At 35.0% G+C, this 25,719-nt stretch overlaps 1 protein-coding gene across 8 annotated transcripts in view; it reads left to right on the top strand.

The window, feature by feature from the left end:
- Positions 1-25,719, top strand: part of LRRC7 (leucine rich repeat containing 7) — a 550,975-nt gene that overhangs the window by 135,580 nt on the left and 389,676 nt on the right. The window contains exon 3 of one of the 8 annotated variants that reach the window (XM_053214212.1): positions 9,057-9,132. The exons of the other annotated variants lie outside the window; for them this stretch is intronic. Within the exon in view, the coding sequence (XP_053070187.1) occupies position 9,132 (1 nt within the window). The 5' untranslated portion in view covers positions 9,057-9,131. The remainder of the gene's footprint in view (positions 1-9,056; positions 9,133-25,719) is intronic. 8 annotated transcript variants of the gene reach the window in all.

Here is a 25,719-nt window from a genome sequence, read left to right on the forward strand (position 1 = left end):
GAGCCATCCAGGCACCTCTCATTTAGCCTTTTATATTGGACTTTCTGGAGGCCAGATCACACTGTTTTCTCATATTAAGCTAGTTATTGACAATAAGCAGCCTGTAAGTCATTTTTACATGTGGCTTTAAGCAACATTTCATTCATCCTATAATGTATTTATGCACAATTTTTTTAAGACGCACGAATAATCTAACTAGCCAGATTATAGAAGGAATTGAAAGTTAGGCAGAGGAATTTAAATTTAATGATGCAGGAAATAGGAAATAATTGAATTTTCTGAGGCAAGAAATAGAAAAACAGCATGGTATCATTATCACAGTACGGGATTTTATGTCAGACCATCCTGGATTGGAATACTGTCACCACCAATATGGCCCTAGTATTCCCAGTCAGTAATGAAGATCACACTACCTACTTCATAGAGCTGTCATTCAATAATAGATTCAGCAAATACTGTGTTCCTACTTTGTACTAGATGTCTTTGAACAAAAAACGAACTCCATTATTGACCTTGATATGCTCACATACTAGGGACAAATACAGAAATATATTGTGGGTCTCCTGGGTGGCTCAGTTGATTAAGCATCCGACTTCAGCTCAGGACATGATCTCATGGTTGGTTAGTGGGTTTGAGCCCCACATTGGGCTCTGTGCTGACAGCTCAGAGCCTGGAGCCTGCTTCAGATTTTGTGTCTCCCTCTTTCTCTACCCCTCCCTTACTCACGCTCTGTCTGTCTCTCTCTTTCTCAAAAATAAATAAACATTAAAGTTGTAATCATTTGATTTTAGTTTAAGAAAAAATAGTGAACAATTGTGATATAGGCTTAGAAGGAAAGGAACAAATGACAGAGAACTGGGGTTTGTATTTTTAAATTAAGTGATCAGGAAAAGCCTCTGTAAAATGGTGACATAATTCATATGTGGAATTTAAGAAACAAAACAGATGAACATAGGGGAAGGGAAGGAAAAGTAAGATAAAGATAAAAATAGAAAGGGAGGCAAACCATAAGAGTCTCCTAAATACAGAGAACAAACTGAGGGTTGCTGGAGGGGGGGTGGGTAGGGGGATGGGCTAAATGGGTGATGGGCATTAAGGAGGGCACTTGTTGGGATGAGCACTGGGTATACTGAATTCTATTCCTGAAATTATTAATATACAATATGTTAACTAACTTGGATTTAAATAAACTTTAAAAATTAAAAAAATAAGAATAAACAAGAAAAAGTTTCTGTAGCTGCGGGGGACCCATCCATGTCCTCTTGATCCTTAACATTCTACTGTGTGCCCATGGTATCTAAGTGCAAACACTGTTGAATCCTCTTGAGAACATTCTTCCAGCAAGTGTTCAGTGCAGCCTGGAAGTACATAGGAGTGGATGCCTCCCAGTGCAGATTCAGTCATTGACAGATGGGAGTGAGGGAATAAATAGCTTACCTTCCTCACCACCCACCCCATACCCACCTGACATATATTCCATACAGATACAGCTTAAGTTGCCCAGAGTGGCACTGGCTTCATTAAACACCACTTACTGGCTTTCTTCCCTTCCTTGTTTCACTTCTTTACTCTTAAACTGGTGTTTCATAGGATTGCCTCCTAAATAAAGCATTTATTCTCTAATCTATGCCTTATGCAGAATCTGCTGCAGGGGGAAACCAATCTGAGAGAAATATCGTCTCTAGCCACTTAGGATAATATCTGTAACAGAATATGTACTCAGTAAATGCTAGTTCTCCGTTTCCTCACCCTTGTTCCCCAAAGTCAAGCATGCATGATGAAATGTTTTAGAAAGTCATCTCTAGACTTTATTATTGTTTTGGAGGTAGCTAAAGCTACAGTCCTAGAAACCAGTGAAGAAGCAGACAATAGCTTTAGGGCTGACAAAAAGCAATAAAACCCCAGTCAGGACAATGTGAGATGCCAGTAAAATGTAGTTACAATGGCCTGTTTATATTCTTTTTTTTTTAACATTTATTTATTTATTTATTATTTATTTTTGAGACAGAGAGAGACAGAGCATGAACGGGGGAGGGTCAGAGAGAGAGGGAGACACAGAATCCGAAACAGGCTCTAGGCTCTGAGCTGTCAGCACAGAGCCTGATGTGGGGCTCGAACTCACAGACTGTGAGATCATGATCTGAGCTGAAGTCGGACGCTTAACCGACTGAGCCACCCAGGCGCCCCTATTCTTTTGTATTCTTTACTGCACATTATATACTCTGCTGGACTACGTGGTTCAATGGAATATTATAAGAAAGCAGTGGTGCCATAAAGATACCACTGGGTAAAATATATATATATATATATATATATATATATATATATTATATATATATATGTGTGTGTGTGTATATATATGTGTATATATATATATGTGTGTGTATATATATATGTGTATATATATATGTGTGTGTATATATATACACACACACACTTTAGGCCAATAAAAGTAGGCTGAGAGATCAGCAAAGCATTCTATAAGATTGGTCCGAGATTATCTGTCATACTAGGCTTGTCAGGTAGCAGTAGCAGTGGAAATGTGAAAGGACCTCTGATCTCCATCAGCACTCAAAGCTGCTATATATACAGTTGACCCTTCAGCAGTGTGGGGATTAGGGACACCAACTCCCCACTCCCATGCAGTCAAAAATCTGCATATAACTTTTGACTCTGCAAAAACCTAACTACTGTAGCCTACTGTTGAATTGAACCCTTATCAATAACATTAGTAGGGGTGCCTGGGTAGCTCAGTTAAGCGTCGGACTTCGGCTCAGGTCATGATCTCATGGCTTGTGAGTTCGGGCCCCACCTCGGGCTCTGTGCTGACAGCTCAAAGCCTGGAGACTGCTTCGGATTCTGTGTCTCCCTCTCTCTGCCCCTCCTCCCCTACACTCTGTCTCTCTTTCTCTCTCTCTCTCTCTCAAAAATAAATAAACATTAAATTTTTTTTAAAATAACATAGTTGATGAACACATATTTGTGTTTTATATGTGTTATAGACTGTATTCTCCCAACAAGGAAGCTAGAGAAAAGAAAATATTACTAGAAAATCATAAGGAAGAGAAAATACATTTACAGTACTGTACTGTTAAAAAGCCTCATGTAAGTGGACCCACACTTACATGTGCAATGTAAGTTCAAATGCATGTTGTTCTAGGATCAACTGTGCATATAATGCACAAAATTAAAGTAAAACCAATGTGCTTGCTATGTAAGTACATTTTCTTTTTTTTTTTTGTAAGTACATTTTCAAGTATTTCTTGTCTTCTCTTCTAACTCATTTTCCACTTCTAAGCAAGCCTTAAACAGATAACCTAAAGATCCTATTGGCTCTTGAAATTTTTAAAAATTAATTTCCTACCAGGGTATACAACATCTGACCTGTCACCTCCTTATGTCTCAATCTATTCTTGGTTTACTCTCCTTTATGCTGATTAGGCTCAGGCATACTGGCCATTATTTAGTTCCTCAAAGTATGCCACATGCATTAGTGTCTTTTTTAATGTTGATCTTTCTTCCTGGAATTTAATTATCAGCTGTTTACATAAAGAGGTCTCTCTCATTCCTTAGGTGTCTGCTTAATTGTCACCTTCTCAGTGAGGCCTTCCTTGACCACCTTATCTGAGATGTATCAGTTAGCTATTACTACAGTAATACTGCATAACAAACAACAAAATCTCAGTGGCATGCAATAATGAACATTTTTTTAGCCCAAGTGTCTGGGGGTTGGCTGGGGATCTGTCAAGGCAGCCTGGGCTTCACTCAGTGCCTCTGCTGATTTGTTCATGCCTGGAGGTCAGATGGAAGTCAGCTGATCTCTATGATGCTTCTGCTCTACAATGTGCTCCATATATTTCTCATTTTCCTCCTGGGACCAGTGGGCTAATCTGAACATGTTCATTTTATAGTTTTTATACATGGCAGAGGTGTAACAGTATGAACAGAAACACATAAGGCCTTTTAAGGGCTAGAATCAGAACTGGTCCACCATTACTTGCACCTGTTCTATTGACTAGAGCAAGTCACAGAGCCAAACCCAGCATCGGTGGTTTATTCCTCCCATGGAAATAAGAGGGGTGGGAAGGGAACACATCTAAATACTTATGATCCAATATACTGCAAAAGGTCTTCTCTTTTTATTCCAGTTTAAAGTGCTCAGTTTATTGCCTTCCAAGCAATTTTGGCTTTTTGTATTCCATTGTCTACTGTCTGTCTCACCTGTGAACTTTTATATTATATGAGAAAGGAAGAACAGACCATACTATGGTAACAAATTAAACCCCAAATATCAGCAGTTCTATGCTTGTCTATTCCTCCTCCTCCCCCCTGAAGAGTTTAAGGGATTTGAAGAGGGGAGTAAATATAAAAGGAACACAAAGGCTTATAGTGATTCACAAGGCGCTGTCATATTTGGTCTTTTTATTGGCCTTCAAAGTAATACATATACAGGGAAGAAACTTAAAGAATCTTGGTTTTATAAATTGAAATTCAATTAAAATCTAATAAAATGTATAAAATGCTCAGGGCATCTAAGTTACTGACTGATCACCGAGTCAGAGCCTTCCAGATACTTCCAGATTGTGCCGAGTGCCCCGCCACCCCAGCTCCTGTAGCAAAATGTGTGCACTTCTAACATATCCTGGCTCAGTTTATACTTAAATCTGCTTTGGATCACTGCCCCTCGATGATCAGCTCTTCTAGGGTTTATTCATAATTTATCTGAGAGCCTACACAGGTAGGATATCTAGAAGGCCTTAGTCTCATACTGGAAATTCTGTTTTGCCCTCTGGTTTCTGAAAAGCCTTCATATCTGAACTTGCAGGCTCTTCTTTAAAGTCAAATGACGTACAGTGCCACTACTAAGACATCCTTTGCTCCACTCAGGTCTCACAAATCCAGTTTTAAGTGTATGGTCTCATGCTTTCTGGAAAGCCTTCCCCCTAGAATTCTTATAGGTTGATACTTGCAAGTGTGACAACAAATCCTGAGTTTGCTAAAGATACTGATGACCTTCAAAATACCTTCACTTGCTAAGGAGGGCTGTGATGAAATTCCTCCTAAAACAGACTGTGGGTATTTCAAATTTGTTTTAACCTTGTAATTCAACCTAAGTTTGTTCCCTGCCACATAAGTCTTTCCTGGGTTGATATTATCAAGTTTCTGTGATAAGCAGAGTCTGTACCTCATTAGCTGGCATTACTGGCATTAAATAGTTAATTACTATTAGTAATCACATCACAGAAACACTAAGAGAACATTAACCATGAGACAGAGTTAAACTTCTTAGCCAATTCAGTATCTATTTCACAGCATTCTTGACATTTCAAACCCTCTGAATTTTCATTTATCCAGTAGTAGTTGGAAACCTATGTCTAAAATTTTAGTGTTGTCAAGAATACCCACCGTGCCCTCTCGATACGAAAGGTTAATTTTAATGAACATTTAAACACTTATATTAGGCAATATCATTTAAATATAATTGAAATGTGAAGCTGGGAGTTGTAGTGCTTAGCATCCAAATCTGGCCTGTTTACTGCATAGTCATAGCTCAAAGGCTGTATCAGTACTTGTTAAATATTACAGCCTCTACAGAGTGAGACGCACTGGCTAGAGCATAACTGAATATAGACTTGCCCCCCCAGGCTGTATTTTAAGTAGTAACCCATACTTTAAGGACTTTTCATATGCACTTTGTACTTTTGAGTAGCAAGTTGAAAATGCAGGTCAAATTGGGGTTAGTGCAGCTCAGACTATCAAAAGATATGGACAGTTTGGGAAGAAAAGGGGTGTAATAAGGAGCACTAGCTAGTGATAATTAGCATCCATTTAATGCATAACATGGATTGTTTTTGTCATCCTTTACATACAGTTTAGGCACTGAGTGAGTAGATTATATTGCCAGACTGTTGACTGAAAAACTGGAAACCAGAAATACCGAAAAATGAGTGTACCCTGAAGCAAGAAACCTTCCAAAAGACTTGCACACAATGCTTCCATATGTAAGCTCTTGCACTAAGTCTTTTAAAATGGACTTTAACCTGAGGCTCAGGCACTTAGCCAAACATACAGTGCACCAACTGGGACAGTGATAGTGCTGGGAAAAAAACAAACAAACAGAAAACAAAAAACAAAACACACACACACACACACACACACACACACACACACTGGAAAATTCTTTCTCTTTTAAGCATTTTAAGTTATTTAGTAAAAGGTTGCCATCAAGGCTGGTATGCTAGTCTCTATTATAACCAAAGAGTTCCTTTTTTCCCCTTCAACATCAGCTTTTAAAATGTGGTTTTATCTGTAACTAAGTATATTAGGTCATTTATAGAAGTAAAATAAAATACTGTGTTTAAAAGAGTGTGTGTCCTCCTAACATTGTTTCCATTTCCTGCTGAGTGTGCATGCCCAGCTAGCCATGGCAAGGCCCAATTCCAGTGATTTGCAAATAACAAAAGCAAATCTACTCATTCTCAAAATAACGTAACTATATATTATACTATAATAATATAATGATATAACTATTATAATAGTATAGTATAGCATACTATACTATGGGATCATATAGTATAATAATATAACTGTAATAATAATATTAATAATTCAGACTTTTTTTCATTATATTGAAAGGGAATCTGCCTGAAGTAGAGGGACAATTTTTATTTCCAACAAAGTAGCAAGAAGGAAACAGAAAACAATAATATAATAATTTATTTTAAAGTATATATCACTTTTTTAGGCACTAGAATAGTATATTTTAAGCTTATAATTTTACTTGTTACAATAAAACAAAATAATAGCAAAGACAGATCTCCTAAGTTGTATGCTTAGCTACTAAAAACTTACTTTACTTTATATTATTTTTTTAAAAACTATTTGTGAGACACTTAAGGTTAATTATTATCGCCGCTATACAGATAAAGAAGTTACAATAGATGATTCTAGTTTTCTAATCTAGACTCTAGACTATGTTAAATGGTATTGAATCAGACTGCATCTGTGTAGTTCTACAGAATTCAGTATACTATATTGCAGGCTGTAAGCATTTCATTATGTAACCTGTAATGGTGGTAGGTAAATCATTTTTAATTTTAGTATAAATGAAAAGACAAAAATATTAAGAATAACTACAAAAATTGTTAATTTCTATTTCATTTCAATATTGCATTTATAATCAGAAAATTACTGTAGCCTAAACATATGGTTTGCTAAGCCTTATTTTAAAACCATGCATTTTATACAAGTAAATAATTGCATCAATTAAATAAACATAATCTCCAGCATTTTAATTGCTATTTATATATTTCATTACAGTTTTTATCTTCCGAAATATCTTTTAGAGTCTTAATTTCAAGAAGAGATTTTTTTGGTACCTGAATGTCACCATGTACAATTGGCTTTATTAAACAGATCTTGAATATTTTCTTAGTCCTTTAATGCCCCTTTTCAAATTTTTTATTAGATAATTGTACTAAATAATATCAATAAAGCTTTCTTTTATGACTCCTAAAACACACCAGGCTCTGCCTGACTCTGTGTCGACTAAATCCTTCTCTGTTCCACTGATAAATGGAGGTTCCATATGATGAGGTTTTTGGGGTGACAGTGGGGTTTGTGGGGTTCATGGGGTCTGGAGCTGATAGCCAAGAAAGAATTCTTGAAGATGTCATTGGTGCAAAAAGGTGATTTTATTGAAGCACGGGGATAGGACCTGTAAATTGGAAGAGCTGCCTTGGGACCATGAGGAGACACCGGTTGTTGGGGGAGGTAAAGTCCAGGGGAAGTTTTCAGTGATATTTTCATATGCTAAACAAGACTCCCCGTATAGTGGAGTCTTAGCTATTGTCTAGCTTAAGGTTATTTTTTCCCTCTAGCAAAGTATTAGCATTAAGACAGTAGGGAGTTCCAGGAGAAATGTTTTATTCTGCCATCCTCAAGTGTTTGTCAATGGGCTGCAGGTTAGAAGGAAATTTCGTTTTGTCTGCCATTTCCTTCTACTTTGGTTTCCCACATCACTATGGAGGGGTGATGGAGACTTAAGTCCTGCAGCACTATGATCTCTACCACTTACCCATTTGTTTTTCTCCTTTCCTTTGTTCTTGGGCAGCCAGGAATATCACACATATCCCACCTGGGGGTACGGGGTAGAGCCTTTGAGGCCTTTCAGCTTGCCCTAGGTTCCCTCATCACCTTATAGTCCTGACTTACATATTTAATAATTATATCGAAATTCTTGGGTTTTATAAATATGAAGCCTTTACATTAAGTATTCAAACAAATAATTTCAAGGTGTCATTTTCTTCTTTATTTCCCCTGTCAACCATAGGTTGTAACATATCGAGTGCAAACTACAATACTAAATAAATGGGCGTATGTGCATTAATCTCATTAAAGTCACTTTAAAAAAATAAATTTGATTATTACAAATGCATATGGGTATTCTAGGCTGGGTTATTTTCATTGTACTATATCAAACACATTAAGCTGTGAGTATCCACACACGTAATAAGTGCCAGTGTCAAAGCACTTTGTTTTAATGATCACTGGGAATTACCAAATCAGGGTTGAAGGTGTAATAGTGAGAACATAAAACTTTATTCATTCAAAATAATTAGAGGAAAGGCAACTCTTACCTGTAAGAATCTAAATTATGAAATATTTTAAAAGAAATTCTGTTTCTGTAATTTTTAAAAACAAGGTAAAAATAACATTTCACATTTATTATGTAGTTATTAGGAATCAAACACACAAGGAAGAAAATCACTATACAAAGAATTTTCCTCGCAGAAACAGAATTGTTTTTAGAAGGAATATTGGACAATATTATCATTCTTTGTTCCACACTGAATTTATATATTCAAAGCTCAAATATTTAAAATGGTAGTGTTTGTGGAATTATTCTGATTAAGATGTGTAATCTGACAATTAGAAAAACATCTGATTAAGCTCTTCACATTCCATTCTTGCTTATTATGTTCATTTAGATGCATTTGTCAATTTATAAGTACAGTAATTAAAATTTTTTAAATTTTCTTTTTTTTTTTTTAAAGGAGCCCGCTACATGAAAAAAATGCAAGTCAAAGTGGTCACAACCTAGAAGTCTGCAGAGACAGGAATAACTAGCAAGTAGATACTATGTTATTTTACTATGCTTAAGTATATAGAATTCAGTAGTGTTCTGGGAATTTTACTCTATAATTACAAATAGCCTTGTAATTTTAAATTCATATTTAGTAGTATTTGTGTTAACTATATTACATCACAAAAATAGTTAGGAAGAAAATTGGTAACTATGGATTTCAGGAAACAGATTTTTGGTCAATGATAATGAAGTGATTTTGGTCAAAAAGATGAGTTTAAATATTGTGTCTTTTCCTAGGTCTTATTTTTAGAGACCTAATTCAACAATATATTCCTTTCTGAAAAGACTGATAATCTCCCTGTATCTTGCAACACATTCAACCACTGTATAAATGTATTAATTCCTCTCCTAAACCATTAATAGGAATTATAATACAATCATGATTTAAGAAAGAGAATGAAGTTACATTCACTTTTGAAGGTTACATTTTAAAATTTCAAGGTGATATCAAATGAAATCCAGACATAAAGTAGGAACTTTCCCTTCATCAGTACTCACTGACATTTTCAAGAAATGAAATAGGAGGTTCAATGATAAAAGCATGTAATGTTTGGATGAATGGATTTTAAAAAAGACTTAAGAATGTGGAAAGGGTAAATAAGATTATTTGAATGGCAACAAGAATCTTTGAAAATCTCATTGTTCCATATTAAAGTGTTTGAAGCTGATTCTTTCTCCTGAAATGCATCTTGGAGATTGTAATAGAATCAGAAAATGTTAAAACTAAACTCATTTTAGAAAGTATTTGCATCAAGTCTTTCATTGGTATGGATTAAGGAACTAAGTCTGCACTTAGAAACTGATTTTACATGTTAAAATTACACATATACACACACATAAACATATTTATATGCACATATATACATAATATACATGTATTTTTCAGGATAATAATATAATTAGTTCTTAATTTAACAGATATTTTTCAATGGATGGTGATTAAGATATATCTGCAAAGAAAAATCTATAAGAAATTATGGCAGTATCCACAATCAAAACTTTTAGAAATTATATATGTATTTTAATTTAAAATCCTATAGTAGTAGAAATTTCTATAATTACAGACATCATTTAAAATTATATTTCAATTGCTTAACAGTACAGATTCCTAAAGAATTATATAAGCCAAAGAAAGTTTCTTCCCTTTCAGTCTTTTTGTTAAGGCTTTATAAATGATAAATCATGGTTGATAAACACCTCACATACAAATTATATCAAATGTTTATACAATTGAAACCACATATTTTGATAAGAAGAATGCTAAACAACAACTCAAAAAACACTTCAGAGATAAAAAAGCATGAATGAAAGCCTAATGAATCTGGTTTATAAACTTAGACTTTTTATCTTAGGATGTCATACAGTGATACAAGCTTACACTATAAGGTGTAAGAATTTTGAAATTCAAAATTCAGACTTTTAAATAGTTCAGTTGGGCTGTCTTTGTATTAAAGGAGAGAAAATTCTGAAAATGGGTTTAGAAATGCCTTGGTAATAGCATCAATTTCAGCTCAGAAGGAAATGAAGAAGACTATAATTTAAAAGGAATTAAAGAACTTAAAAGAAGAATTATTTTTAAAAAGAAAAACTTCTGCAAGATGAGAAAGTCTGGTGGTGGGAGCCCAGGAAACTGACACTTGCTGGGGAACTTAGGACTCAAACTAAAGTGATGGCATTAGAGAGAGAGAGGAGGACTTTGATTTGAAACAATACCTTCTTCACTGGATTCTATAGGAACTTCATTTGGATGCATAGTGACCCCATTATTTGAAATCTGGAGCATTAAGAGAAGAGGAGTTTACCTTCAGTAGAGGATGTTAAAATGGTAACTTTAGTTCAGAATGTGAAGTTCAGGTGCCTGGAGCATATAGCAAAATGGGGACATCTCAGGGTTGGTGGAAATGCAGAACTGGAGGTAGGACTAGAAGATTTCTCTGAATAGACTCAGTGGTTGAAGCCACCAGGATTTCACCAGGCAGAAAACATGTACACAGTGGAAGGGGAATATTACCATAGGTATAGTTCCTAGGATCAATATTCAGTCATCAAAATTCTGCTTAGAGAAAGAGGAATCAGCCACAAAAACTGAGCAGTGGTCAGCAGTAAGAGGAAAACTGGCTTCCAGTATTTTGTTCTGTTTTTTAAAGAAACAAAAGCAGAAATATTCATAGAGGTTAGCCATGTCAAACACTGCTGAGACGCCTTGGAGGAGGATGACTGAATGAGAAAAAACTTTGAGATATCTGTCAGTGCTTAGGAACCCCATGGAGATAATCCAACTTTGGAGGCCAGATGAATTTGTGAATCCTTTCCAATATAGCACCTTTATTCTTTACCTTATCTCCTTCATATATCAATCCCAATAATAGAATTATGTTTTTCAGATTTGTCTTGCATAGTTTCATATTTTTAATTCAGATTTGCTTATTCTCAGAATATCATCATAACTCCCTGAAACTTCTGATTTGAATAGCTAATTCAACTTAATGTATTTTGGTTGAAGAACTCTTTCTTACAGGGTAATCCTATCAATTATATATGGCCCATTATTATTTCATGTAGTAATCTCATAAATGATTTCCCATAGTAGGCTGACAAATACTCCATTTGCCACTGTTGGGAAAAGCCCAGTCCTTCTCCTGTGTTCCTTCTTTGCTCTCACATGACTGCCGTTCTCACAACAATTCTAACATGTCTGTCTTTCATTTCTTCCTACATGTCTTGTAGCCCCTGGAAGCCACCATTCTACTTTATCTGAATTTGACTACTCTAGAAACTTCATATAAGTGGGATCCTATGGTATTTGTACTTTTGTGATTGGCTTATTTCATTCAACATTAATGTCCTTCAGTTTTGCACATGTTGTAGCATATGTCAGAATCCTCTTCCTTTTAGGATGGAATAATATTCCATTTCATGTATATACCACATATTGTTTACCCATTCATCTGTTGATGAATACTTGGGTCGCTTCCACTTTTTGACTATTGTGATTATTGCTGCTATGAACATAGGTGTGCAAATATCTCTTTAAACCCAAGCCTTCAATACTTTTGGGTATATATCCAGAAGTGGAGTTGCTGGATTATATGATAATTCTGTTTTTAGTTTTCTGAGGAATTGCCGTATTGTTTTCCATAGTGGCTGCACCATTTTACATTCCCACCAATGGTGCAAAAAGCAAGCCAGTTTTTCCACATCTGAGCTAACACCTGTTTGTGTGTGAGTGTGTGTGAGTGTACCTGTGTGTGCGTGTGATGGTAGCCATCTTAATGGATATGAAATTATATCTTATTGTAGTTTCAATTTCCATTTATCCTTTAATGAGTGCTTTAATGAGCATCTTTTCATGTGCTTATTGCCTTTTGTACATCTTTGCATAAATGTCAGCTCAAATCCTTTGCCTAATTTTTAATTGAGCTGGTTTTGGTTGTTGTTATAGCCTTTTAAGATTTTCTCTTCATTTTTTTTTTTATTTTCAGCAATTTGATTATGATACACCCAGGGGTGGTTTTCTTTTCAGTCATTTTCCCATAGTTTACAGATTTTCCTGGGCTAGAGCTTTTCATCAAATTTGGAATATACTTAGTCATCATCTTTGTAAGTACTGTTCCAATCTCATTCTTTCTCTCTTCTTTATGGGACTTTAGTTACATAGGTCTCTCCGCTGTGCCCACATTTCTCTTGTACTCTATCCTTTATTTTATATTCTTTTCCTCTCTAATTGGGTACTGTCTATTGATCTGTTTTCCAGCTCATTATCCAATTTCTAATATGATTTTTTTTAATTTTTTAATGTTTATTTATTTTTGAGAGAAAGAGACAGAGCGTGAGGGGGAGAGGGACAGTGAGAGAGGGAGACACAGAATCAGAAGCAGGCTCCAGGCTCCAAGCTGTTAGCACACAGCCTGTCACAGGGCTCGAACTCACTAACTGTGAGATCATGACCTGAGCCAAAGTCGGATGCTCAACCGACTGAGCCACCCAGGCGCACTCTAATATGATTTTTAAAATATTTGTTAAATTCTGAACTTCAGAGATTATGTTTTTCAATTACAGAACATCTATTGGATCTGTTTTTATAAATTCTAATTATCTGGAGAAATTTTATTTCTATTCATCTGATCTATCATGTCCATCTTTTCCACTGTGTTCATGAACATATCAATTGTAGTTATTCTGAAGTTCTTGTCCATAATACCGTGATCACCTGCAAATCTATTTTTAGTGTCTGTTTATTTCCTTTTACTTTGGCCATTATGAACCTACCTTTTTAAGTAATTTTTTATTAAATGCCAGACATGGAGTATGAAAACTTTTAGAGTCACCAGATGATAATATCCTGGCAAGTAAAGCAGAAAAAAATATTCCACCTAATTTTTTTCAGGGATTAAAATGAGTAGAGGCTGAATGCTTCAGTCTGTCTCTCGTTGCTTCCTTTTCTGAAGCATAGCCCTCTAAGATTTTCAACTGAAACCTTGGAGTGTTTACTATGATTCTTGCCCCTCATGAATTTGTTGATAAGGCAGGACATTTTGCTCCGTGTTTTAGATATTTTTATCTAAAACTCTAGTGTTCTGTGTCACGAAGCGTCAAAATATACCAATGACTCTCTCTCAAAGGGGAGTATACATTTAAGGTTCCTCAATTCTCCAATGTTTACATTAGGCTTTCCAGACCACCCAAAGCTGTTATCTGTCTTTCCCCAGTTGTGGCCCTCTGATCAAACTAAACCCAGATTATCAGACTCTAAATTCTATCATAGAATTGGCAAATGCTTCCAGAGAAAGGAGATGAGCTGGGCATCAAAAGCTCCTTTCTTTTTGGTTCTCCCCACTTTGAAAACTTACCCAAGTAACTAGCTTTGTTGCTGCCTCAGCTCTTTGAATCATTAAAACAGATGTTTACATTTACATGGGTTTTCCAGTTTCTCTCTCTAGAAGCATTGATGCTGCCAAAAAACACTTTGTGTGCCTTGTTTTTGTGTATCATGGAAACTTTTACATGTCAACTAGCATAGATTAATGTCTTTTTTTCATTTCTTCCTCTTTTTTCTGTTAGAATTTTTTCTAAAGTAGACTTTTGGTTTTTTTAGAGCAGTTTTAGGTTTACAGCAAAATTAAGTGGAAACTACAGAGAATTCCCATATATCACCTGACCCTGCACATGCATAGCCTCCCATACCATCAACACGCCTCACCAGAGTGGTACATTTGTTACAATCAATGTTGACATATTATTATCACCCAAAGTCTATAGTTTACATTAGGCTTCACTCCTGCTGTACATTCTGTGGATTTGGACAAATGTATGATGACATTCATCATTATAGTATTACACAGAATAGTTTCACTCCCCTAAAAATCCTCTGTCCTGCATCCCTCCTAATCCCTGACAACTGCTGACCTTTTTACATAACTACAGTTTTGCCTTTTTTAGAATGTCATATAGTTGAAATCAAACAGTATGTAGCCTTTTCAGATTGGCTTCTTTCACTTAATAATATGCATTTATATTTCCTGAATATCTTTTTGTGGCTTGATAGATAATTTTTTCTAGCACTGAATAATATTTCATTGTACAGATGTACTGTAGTTTATTTATCCATTCATAATGTATTCTTTTTAACAGTTGTATTAGATTCTATAATATCTGGGTACATTTTATTAAACAATCCCCTACTCGGAGATATTTACTCTATTTCCAGTTTTTCCCTCTTAGTATAATGGTATATGAGCTAACTTGAATATATCCCCATTTATTTACTTGTGTTTCCAAGGGGGAACATACCCAGATATAAGCTTGGTAGGACATAAATACACTTTACATTTGTAAATTTGTACATACATAATTTTTAAATTATATTATTTTACTTTTATATAGGACATAGATTTTAAATCATTTCATTGTGATAAAATACACATAACATACACATAACATAAAATTTACCATGTTTAAGTATACAGTTCACTTGGCACTAAGTACATTAGCATTGTTGTACATCAATGTAACTGGTATTGTCAGTTTCTTATGTAGACTTCCAGAGATATCTCTCCAATATATAATAAGCCTATGTATACACACATACATATTTTTCTTTCTTTTCCTTAGATTATGGCATTTTTTCCCCAGTAAGGAGAAAATATCAGACATAATTTCATATTTGTTTTTAGAAAACTTGCTTATTTTATTTTCATTTTTTTACAAACTCCTAAATAGCACATTGTGTGGATTTATATAACTCCCAGTCTTTTGCTATCACAAAAAGCTACTCTAAATGATCATATGCATAGCTTATTTTGCATCTATGCAAGCTTATCATAAGAAGAGTGGAATTGCTATATACAATGTCATGCCTTTTTGTAATTTTGGTAGAATTTGTAAAATTGACCTGCATAGGGCTTATTCCAGTTTTTACCATTATCCATAATGTGGTGCACATGACTTTCTGTATTTAATAGGTGAATATTGTACTCAAAGCTACAGTGATTTATAGTGTCACAGATATGTTAACATCCTTTCCCACATTGCTACTCAGAAATAAGTCATAATCACTGTTTTCTTATTTTTCTCATTCTACTGGATATAAAGTAATATCTGAATTACCTCAGGTTATTCTTTCCTGACTACTAGAGAGATGAACCATTGTTTCATATGTATATTAGTCACATGCTCCTCTGCAATTTGTATATTGAGATTTTTGCCTACCTTTGTATTGTGTTGGCTTTTTCTTATCACTTTGTAACTGATCTTTTTATATTATATATACGAGCCCTTTTTTCTTTCATATATATTGCAAATATTTTCATCACCTGAGGTGTGATTTTAGTGTATGGGGAAAATACATTTTTTCTTTGTTGGTAGAATTAATTCTTTTTTTGCTATAATACTTCTATAGATAATTTATGTTGGTATTTATTTCTTTAGAAGCAGTTGGGAATTTCTTATAGATTATGACAGGAAGTCTGTCTTCTTGAATTATTTTATTATTTTAATCTTAATTCACTTGTGATAATGAAAGTTTTTACAATTATGGAACATTTTATATTTAATGTGGAATACAAAGATGATTTCAGACTTAAAAATTTGTTTTTATTTTATATGCAGAGAGCAAGTGCAAGCTGGAGGGAGGGGCAGAGGGAGAGAGAGAGACAGAAAGAGAGAGAGAAACAGAGAGAGAGAGAGACAGAGAGACAGAGAGAATCTTAAGCAGGCTCTACATTCAGTGCAGAGCTCAGTGCATGGTTCAAGCCCATGACCTGGGATCATGACCTGAGCCAAAATCAAGAGTTGGACACACAACAGACTAAGCCACCCAAGCACCCGTAAAGATGATTTCATACTTTTATAGCAGCTATCCTGAAAATGTTATTTTATAGATAAGAGATGTCAAATAAATGAGAGATAGTAAACCTCATCTGAGACTTACTGGGTTAACAGAAAAAAAGTACCACAAAATGCCAAGATGGGGAGAAGAGTATTGGTGTTTTTTGTTTCAGTTTTTGACACTACATAAGTTGCCAAAAGTCCTTGGGTTCTCTCTTATTTATCTCCATGTTTTATTGGCTAGTTGCCACAGTTTTAGGAAGATCACTGGGAATTAAAGCTTTCTTCTTATCATTATTCATCTTATGTGATATTTAGAGTCCCCTATTCTTTTCAAGTTACGGTGTTAGATATGCACCAAGGGGTAACAAAGATGTCTACGCCATGAAGGCTGCAGGGTCTAGTGGCTGAAGTCCATGTTCTGGAGTTGAATTATCTACTTTAAAATCCAGCACTTCCACTTAAAGCTGTATAAAATAGAGCACATTCTTTAATTTTCCATTGTTTCTGTTTCCTCATTTGAAAAGAAAAGACATCATAATCGCATTTGCCTCATAAGATTGCCTAGGTGTTGGGAATGAAGCAGCAAATGAAAATGACAGAACCCATTCCTTATAAATGAGGAATTTTGAGCTATTCATGTAAAATTTAAATTTGAGAACAGTATAAGAAATAGATTGGCATAAGAAGCAACAGAATACATGATGCATAGCAAGCACATAATATGCAAATAAAGAAAAAAAGAAACAAACAGAAGAAACAGACTTAAATATGGAGAACAAACTGGTGGTTGCCAGAGGGAAGGTGGGTAAGAGGATGGGTAAAATTGGTGAAGGAGATTGAGTACACTTATTGTGATGAGCACTGAGTAATGAGTAGAATTGTTGAGTCATTATATTGAATGAAACTAGTATAACATTGTATATTAATTATACTTGAATTAAAAACCCCCAAAATCAATAAATAACAAAATAAAAATAAAACAAAAATAAAATAACGTGTTTGAGTCAATAAATATAAACCAAATTAAACAAATTTATTTCAAAGGAAAGCATATTTAAAGCAGAATTTGTATTCAAACCTTAACCTATTCTAAACTATTTTGAAAAAGTTTTCATTTATAGTTTGTAAAGGAAAATATAACGTTAGAAAATTATACCCCAAAAAGGACAAATTTATGTTATTTTTAAATAGGATTTATTTATTCAACCAATATTTATTGAGCATATACTACAAGCTTAACCCTACTCTAAGTTTTGGGGTTACAGCAATAAATAAAATATGAAATCCACATTCTCTTGAGTGTGTGTGTCTTGCACAAAGGAGTGATCGTTTAGGCCTATGAATTTGGAACACAAATCCTGAGAATTGTGCGACATATGGATTGGAATAGGGAGAAACAGGAGATGTAGGAATCACTCAAGAGGCCATGTCTCTTTTGAGGTGAGAAGACAGAGGTCTATACTTATAAATGGCAGAGAGACTTACAAAAATTATACAATAATGTTACTGAATTTTTGTAAATAAAATCATTTCAATGTACAATGAGGATTTGCTATTTTTAAATAAATCCTCTTCAACTGTTTTCACAAATAATTATGTATTCCTTTATTTGGTTTATATATTTGGTTCCCTTAAAAATGTAGTAAGCCTATACTACAAAAAAACAAAAACAAAAACAAAAAACAAAAAACTAACCTAAACCACCTCCAAATCAATATCTTACTGAAAGTGTATCAGTCATGTTTGCTAGAAATTTAAAATAATTTAATATGGTTTATTTGAGAATAACCTAAAATTGAAAAACAGCTGTTACAGATTACAGGTGGCATCTATAGGGACAGATATTTAAAATATAAAGGATGAAATTGATGCCATCATTCTTTAAATCCTATATTATCTGTATATAACTTAGATGTCAAAAGGTTTTGAATATTATGAGAGGAAAGAAGTCACTAAATGCTGGGGTAAGCCACAAAATAGTGATCGTAGGAGAGGGAAGCTATAGGGAAGCAGTGAAGTTGATACAAATCGTACTTGACTGTCAAGGCCACGATAAGCAGAGAGAGACTATGACCAGGTGCATACCCCAGGCTCCTGGCCAGGTGTGTGCTGCTCTGGGGATCTCTGCATGAACCAGCAACTGGCTTCTGCACCCTGAGGTGTTCTGATGCCAGGTGAATGAGTTCCCAGTGCTGCCATGTCTATCTGACTTTATTCCTAATTATCTGTGCTGAACGAAGAGCCCACTTCCTACCTGTGGTCTGGTTGAGCACTTTTTAGCTGGAATTTAGAAACTGAATTGAGTTGTTTAAAGCATAGCTGGAGCAATAAACCTAGAGAGGAGAGGAAGGGCAGAAGGGAGAGAACATGACATTTATTGAGTAACTTTTATGTAGTCCAAGTACATTTATACACACATTTTCTCACTTAGCCCTCATGATATCTCTATAAGAGAGTTGAGGAACTGAGCTGCAGAGAAGTTAGTTAGGTGACTTTTCACGGTTACCACAGTTAACTAAAGGGATAATCAGCATCACAGTCTATTTCTATATGACTCAAAGGACCATTCCCTTTCTACTGTATTGCCAGCAAGAAAGTTTGCATGAGAGAAATTGGATGGAGAGAACATCATAAAATTTCATAACCATTATAAAACTGTGTAGAGTCATAGGTTTATGAAATAGAAATGGAACAAGTCCTTCTTAAAGCAACAACAATGGGACAGTGACAGTGGCAGTAAGCATTGAAGCATTGAATGTGGTACCTCTGGTCATAGTGTGAAGGGTAAACTGGTGGGGATCATGGAGGTAGAAGAATGTCTATTGGGAGCAGCCATACAATATCCAGGGACAATACCTAGTGGGTTTCTGAAATATAGGACAGAGATCTGAGCTAAATATTTGGATTCAGAAGGTTTTACTATGAAGATGGGGACTAAAGCCAAGAGTGTACATGAGATTTCCCAAGAAAAAGTACAAAGCAAAGTAAGAGGAGTACTGAAAGAAAAACTTGAGTTAAAACCAAAAGTAAAAATGGAAAATGCTTAAAGAAGTAGGAGGATAACCAGGGTAAAGCAGTTACATGTAAGCAAGAGTATAAAGAATGCTAAGGGAAAGACCATGATCAACAGTTAGATAAAAAGTACAAGGTTTAAGGGTTCATGGAATCTGGCGGTTAAGATAGTGTTGAGGACCTGTGGAGGACTTTATAATTCTGTAGGATAAGGAATCAAATGTGTCATAGATTGGGCTCCTTGGAAATGGGATCTAAGGATAAGGATAAGGATTATTGGGGAGTGTTGAGTAGAAAGAGAAATTAACTACAGTGAGGTAGTAACAGAGGCTTCGACAGAGCCTATTTGTAGCACTGGAGCTGGGGAAGCCCTTCATAATTATGCCAAAGTGAGAAAAGGTGGCTGGGTTTTTAAACCAGCATGCACCAGTTATCAGAGGAGTATAACCTGGGCAAGATAATCTACTTCAGTAAAAGGCAGTGCCAGAGAGGAATGCACCTGTGAGCCATTAACAGGCAGCCTTCCAGCAGCTGGGAGAATGAATGGTTCCATCCACAACCGGATCTGGGTTGGGCAGCCACCTCACAGCATCGGAGAAGAGAGTGGGGAAAGGAATAGGAAGTGCTAAGCTTCTATTTTATTTTATTTTTTAAATGTTTATTATTTATTTTTGAGAGAGAGAGAGAGCATGAGCAGGGAAGGGGCAGAGAGAGAGAGGGAGACAGAATCGGAAGCAGGCTCCAGGCTCTGAGCTGTCAGCACAGAGCCCGACATGGGGCTCAAACCCACGAACCGTGAGATCATGACCTGAGCCGAAGTTGGACGCTCAACCGACTGAGCCACCCAGGTGCCCCTAAGTTTCTATTTTAAATACTTTTTTCTAAGAGATTTTTATTATTTCAGCCATTAATGCTCTCTTCCTTTTTCTTTCCCGCCACCATCTTCTTGCCAGCTAACTCCTTTATTGCCAGGTTTTCTTCTTAGATGTTTCATTTACTCACATGGCCTTCAATTAAGTGGCTCTCTTTTCTTTCACTGTTCTTCACTGTTACTCTTGGTCTATCCTGTACCATATGAGCAGGAGTAAGTTTAGAGGATCCTTATAGCACGTCCATTAATACATGTTATGTGAAAAATAACCATATTTTACAGGAATTGCTTCTTCTAGATCAATTACCATTACAAAGGAGGTTTTCCATGGAAGCTCTAAGTTAAGGAGTGTGGAAATTACAAACCAAGACTTGATGTATCACTAAGACCCTGTATTGAAGAGTCTGGTTTTACATATTTCATGTGGGGCTTTATATTTCCTTAGAAGACACTAAATAAACAGACTCTACAATTATAAATATGAACTCTTACTATAATTTCACGCTCATGAATACAGAAAAGGTTAAATAAAAGCTGTTAATCAATTTGATGATTATTAATTTACGGCAGCTCTGATGTAAGGGTAGTATAAAAATAGTTCCCAGGGGAATTTAAGTCAACATGCGATATATCATTATGTCAACCACATTTTAATCATCCTGCATCCTTACGTTCCTGTGGTGCTTAATGCATTATCAACTGCCTCTGGCAGTCACCTGGGATATATATTTCCTGGCAGCTTTATTACTTTTTTCAGAATATATAGGGCCATATTTTTATTTATCTTTTTAAATTATCAATAGAATAGTTTGATATTTGTGATGTATTGCCTGGGTTTTCTTTCGGCGGGGGGAAACTATGAAGTTCTAATATATTGAATGCCCATTTAATCAAAAAACACCCCTCCCCTCTCCCCCCACAAAACAGAATCATGTGCAGTTTTACAGAGTTCTAACTAGAGACTATTTGAAAAGGCAGATTTGTTCTTGCTTTGAAAATACCATATAAACACCAAAAAAAAAACAAAAAACAAAAACCATCCCATCTGTCAAATTGCCTGGAGTATGCATTTAACAAGGGATGAAGCTACACATTAAAGGCAATAAAATATGCAGCAAGGGAAAAAGGGATAAAGCCATCCTGCAGTTCACTGGCTGCACCTACTGTGTGGGGCCCTCCTTGTGAACAAGACAGATTGGTTGTTTCTTGCTACATCAAATATCTGCCATTGTGGAGAATAAGAGAATTGGAAAGAGAACACTGGATTCTAAATTCCAGCTTCTTCCATCATCAATAGCCAAAGAATTGTGAAAATTAATTACATTTCCTTCATTTTAAGGAAACAGATCTACTTTTTCTACTAGGAAAAAAAAACCCCACAACTTTTTTATTTGCAATCAAGGAATTTGACACATGAAAGAAGTAAACTTTGATGTATAGTTTTGAAGCTATGCCCAGGGGAAAGGAACACATTGCTAAAAGGTATGCTTTATAAGCTAGGTAATGCCAGTTGTCTGTGTTTGCTATTGTTTTACCAAAACACGGAAACATCACATTATACACAAATGTATAAGATACATTTGGAGGATGGTAACATAAAACAAAATGCACCTGACTTACCTCTGGCAAAAAAGAAAAAACAAAGTATTTAGACACCCTTTACAAGGTGAATTTTTACTTGGATTGTAATATTGAAAGGTGTTCACCTTCTTGTTGAATAACACATTGGAAAACTGCATCTGGAACAAAATACGCAATGCTAAAATTATTGAAAGTGGTTTCCATCTGTGAATGTTATCAAGTCTATCTAAGGATTCTCTATTGATACATTTTGAAGATAAGATAATAACATCAAATGTTCTGAGCAGTTATAAGCAATAGAATTATGAATTAGGAGTGACATTATTAAAAGAACTTGCTTATTAGTAATAAGAAGCTATTGCTTGATATTTCCAGCTGAAATGTGAAAATGTCCTTTATACTATCCCTAAGTTTTCTCACTTTACAGAAAAATGAACATTTTTATTGCTAACTAGTTAATTTAGTTTAAAAAAAATACTAGACAAAGAATTTTATTTGATTTCTTTTATACAAATTATGGAACTACTCTTCAGACCATTTAATGCTTAGAAAATGTAATAAAATACAAAACAGGCTTTCAATTAAAAATGTATTAAACTTGCAAAAAATTCCAATTTAGTAATATTAATACTTAGCTAATTTTTAAAATAATGACTTCCTTTAAAAAGATCTGAATCATAACTTCAGGAAAAAAAAGAGGAGTTTTTTTTTAAATAAAGGAAACATTTATGTTTTTATAAAGGAAAATCAATCTTTGAAGGTCGTTTGTAGTTTTAAAAAAATCAGACGGTGTTGAGCAATCTAATGAAAGATAGAACATATATGTAGCTAACTGTTCAAAAGAAGATGCATACAATTATGACTAAAATATGCAATCACTGAGAAATCCCAAAACTTCTAGTCAATTAAAAAAGGTAAACTTAAAAACTTAGAAGTAAAGAATCTAAATATCTCATCCAAATTCAGGAACTGTGAAACAGCAGTTATTTTAAAGCTCTGTTCATTAACATTCTGTTGTAAGGGAATGTAATAAAGATTGTTTGACATTGAGAAACAAGGACAATAATCTAGAGAAAAGTGAGATTTAAGTAAATATAATAATGAAGAAGATACAGCCATCTCTTGAAGAAGATATAAAAAATTTCTTCAATGCTCAATTGGGCTTAATATGTACTTGGCAATATTTTGACTCTAAATTTTGAACATACATGTTTGCCAAATTATTTCTATAGTGTAATCCACTTTAACACCTTAGCAATAAAGCATTTTTATGGTTAATAGGACTCTATACATTCCTGAGAAAGTAGAAATCAGTCAGTGGCTCCACAATTGATCCAGAGGCTCTGTACCTCTGTACAGCTAGTTGTGAAAGCAATAGCTAATTCCTAAGGGAGATCTCAGTGTAGGAAGAGATCTAGATGGGTTTGCATAGAAAATACAAGTAAAGAAAAATTAACTGGAACATGTATTTTCTTATCTATTTAAGACATGGTAAAGTTAGAAAATTATAGTAATGGGGACCAGGGTACTCTATTTATAGATAAGAACACTTAAAAAGTAAAAGGTGATTTGATTCAGATCATGTGGCTACTTAATGGCAGAACTGGGACTAGAATTCAGGTCTCCTGACTCTTAATCCAAAGCTTTTTAGTGGAATTCTGGCAAGATTCCTGATGATACTTGATGTTCCCTGTTAGACACGCAATTAAGCTTATAATTGGTCCTTGTTCCACTTCTCTGTGAACATGCCTTTCTCAGATTCCATAAGATGGCACATTATTCACCCAGGGACAGAGAGAAGAGTGTGCAAATTAAGCCAGTGAAGTAATTTGATTTAAGTTGTACAGAAAACAGGGATAATAACATGATTTGATTATTTATTTTCTGCTCATGTTTCCTTATTTGCATTAATGAAGTACCTGATTCATCTATATTAGGTACAAGTGACTCCCAATTTTTTTTTAATTTTATTTCTGAATAATGGTGGAAAAAATTGTTGTATATTGGTGCCTCTCACATCAATTTTTGCAGGTTTTCCCTGAATTTTGGTGTTATATGTCATGACCAACATTTCTCTTCTTTAAGCTATCAAACCATTCTTGGCTAAGACGAAAAACCTCTTGCACAGATTTCTTAACACTGCACATGTTTTTTGTTGTTTTGTTTTTTAATGCAGAGAAATACCGTCTTTGCTAAAATTGTCATTTTCTTCAAAGGCATTTAGCTTTACTCCTCCATTTATCACTACCTAAAACTTTTAGAAAGTCTTAACCAGTCATCTTTTTAAATGTCTGAGATACTGAATTTATATATAGTTACTATTCTCTATTTTTAATTTTTTACACAAATAAAAATTACTTAATGTTTTCTTCATATTTAACAAAATCCAGTAGTATTTCAATGACAATGAGACATTTTCAAAAATACCTCATTAGTGTGTGTGAATAAGTTAAGTAATGGTCTTTCAGAGAAACAGAACACCTTCTAAAACAGAATTGCTATTTAGAACGTTGCAGAAAATCTGGGTTAATTTTCGTACAAAACTTCATTCTCATGATAAGAAGAGAATGTATATAGAACACAAATACAGATTTTGTACTTAAACAGATTTCATGTGTTTGAATCTCCATGCATTCACTGCTTTGGGACTAAGTCTCCTTATTTGCAGTATAAAGGGATTAAAGCTGCCAACTCTTTCTTAGGAGATTCATTATAGGCCCTCACCTAATTAAGGGAGCCATCATGATTATTAATATCATCATCATTGTCTTTACATTGCCTTTGATATTATCAGCCCCTGACTTGAGTGGAGACAATAAAGTTGTAAACAAAGGTTCTGAAAGTATGAGTCTTGGTTATATAAATTAGTTAAAGATGACCTCTGTGTATTGGCCCCTATATTTATTTCTTCACAGCAAGCTAAGACTGCTGGCTCAAAGCCTGCCAGAGCCAAATTCAAATTCTTATGTATCCAATTGCTTTAAAAAGAGTCCAAATAAGTATTTTTAAAAGCGATTTCAAGTCTGCCTGCTTTGCATGCCCCACAAAACTGAACCCATTATGCTACCTATAGATAAGGCAAACCTTATGGCTACAAAGACCTCAAATGGCTGTTAACCTTGGCACCTCTCCAACTCAGAGACTCCCTATTTTGCTGCTGAGCAACATACTCTACACATAAAAGCCCCCTCTCCATTGCCCCATTCCTCTTCTGAGTGCTGATCTCACCCCACTGTCTCTGGAAGGTCTTCTTTCCAGAGAGAATTCCCAGAACTCTTGCAAACCTGTCCATGTGCTATGCAGTAAAGCTTTTAAAATACTGCTTTATTCTGATATGTTTTTCCCTTGATCAGCCCTAATATATTTAAACTTCCCACAGTCTATACTGGAGTTTTGGATCAAAGATTATGAAGCTGAGTCTTTTAATAAATAGTAGGTCTGGAATTTATTCTTGCTTTTTTTAGGATAGGCGGGAAGGAAAAGAAGAGCTTTTGGCTGCATTTATTTCACACCCTCACCCAAGGGAATTTGACTGTAGGCTCACATTGCACTTGTCCAACAGGGAATATGACTATGTTTGGCAGAAACTGCCTCATTTTATTCCAGAGGGAAAAATGTCTTGTCTGGGCTTACTGAGAACCTTTTTGGGTGCCAAATGAGGGCTGAATTGTTTGAGGAAAGCCATCTTCGGCTCAATGAGACCATAGATAATGGGAAACGTATTGAGATCTAATAAGGAATTTTGCACTAATTATTTTACTCTGTCCTATTTAGAAGG

This window comes from Acinonyx jubatus, chromosome C1, assembly GCF_027475565.1.
Source record: "Acinonyx jubatus isolate Ajub_Pintada_27869175 chromosome C1, VMU_Ajub_asm_v1.0, whole genome shotgun sequence".
Classification (NCBI taxonomy): Eukaryota; Metazoa; Chordata; class Mammalia; order Carnivora; family Felidae; genus Acinonyx; species Acinonyx jubatus.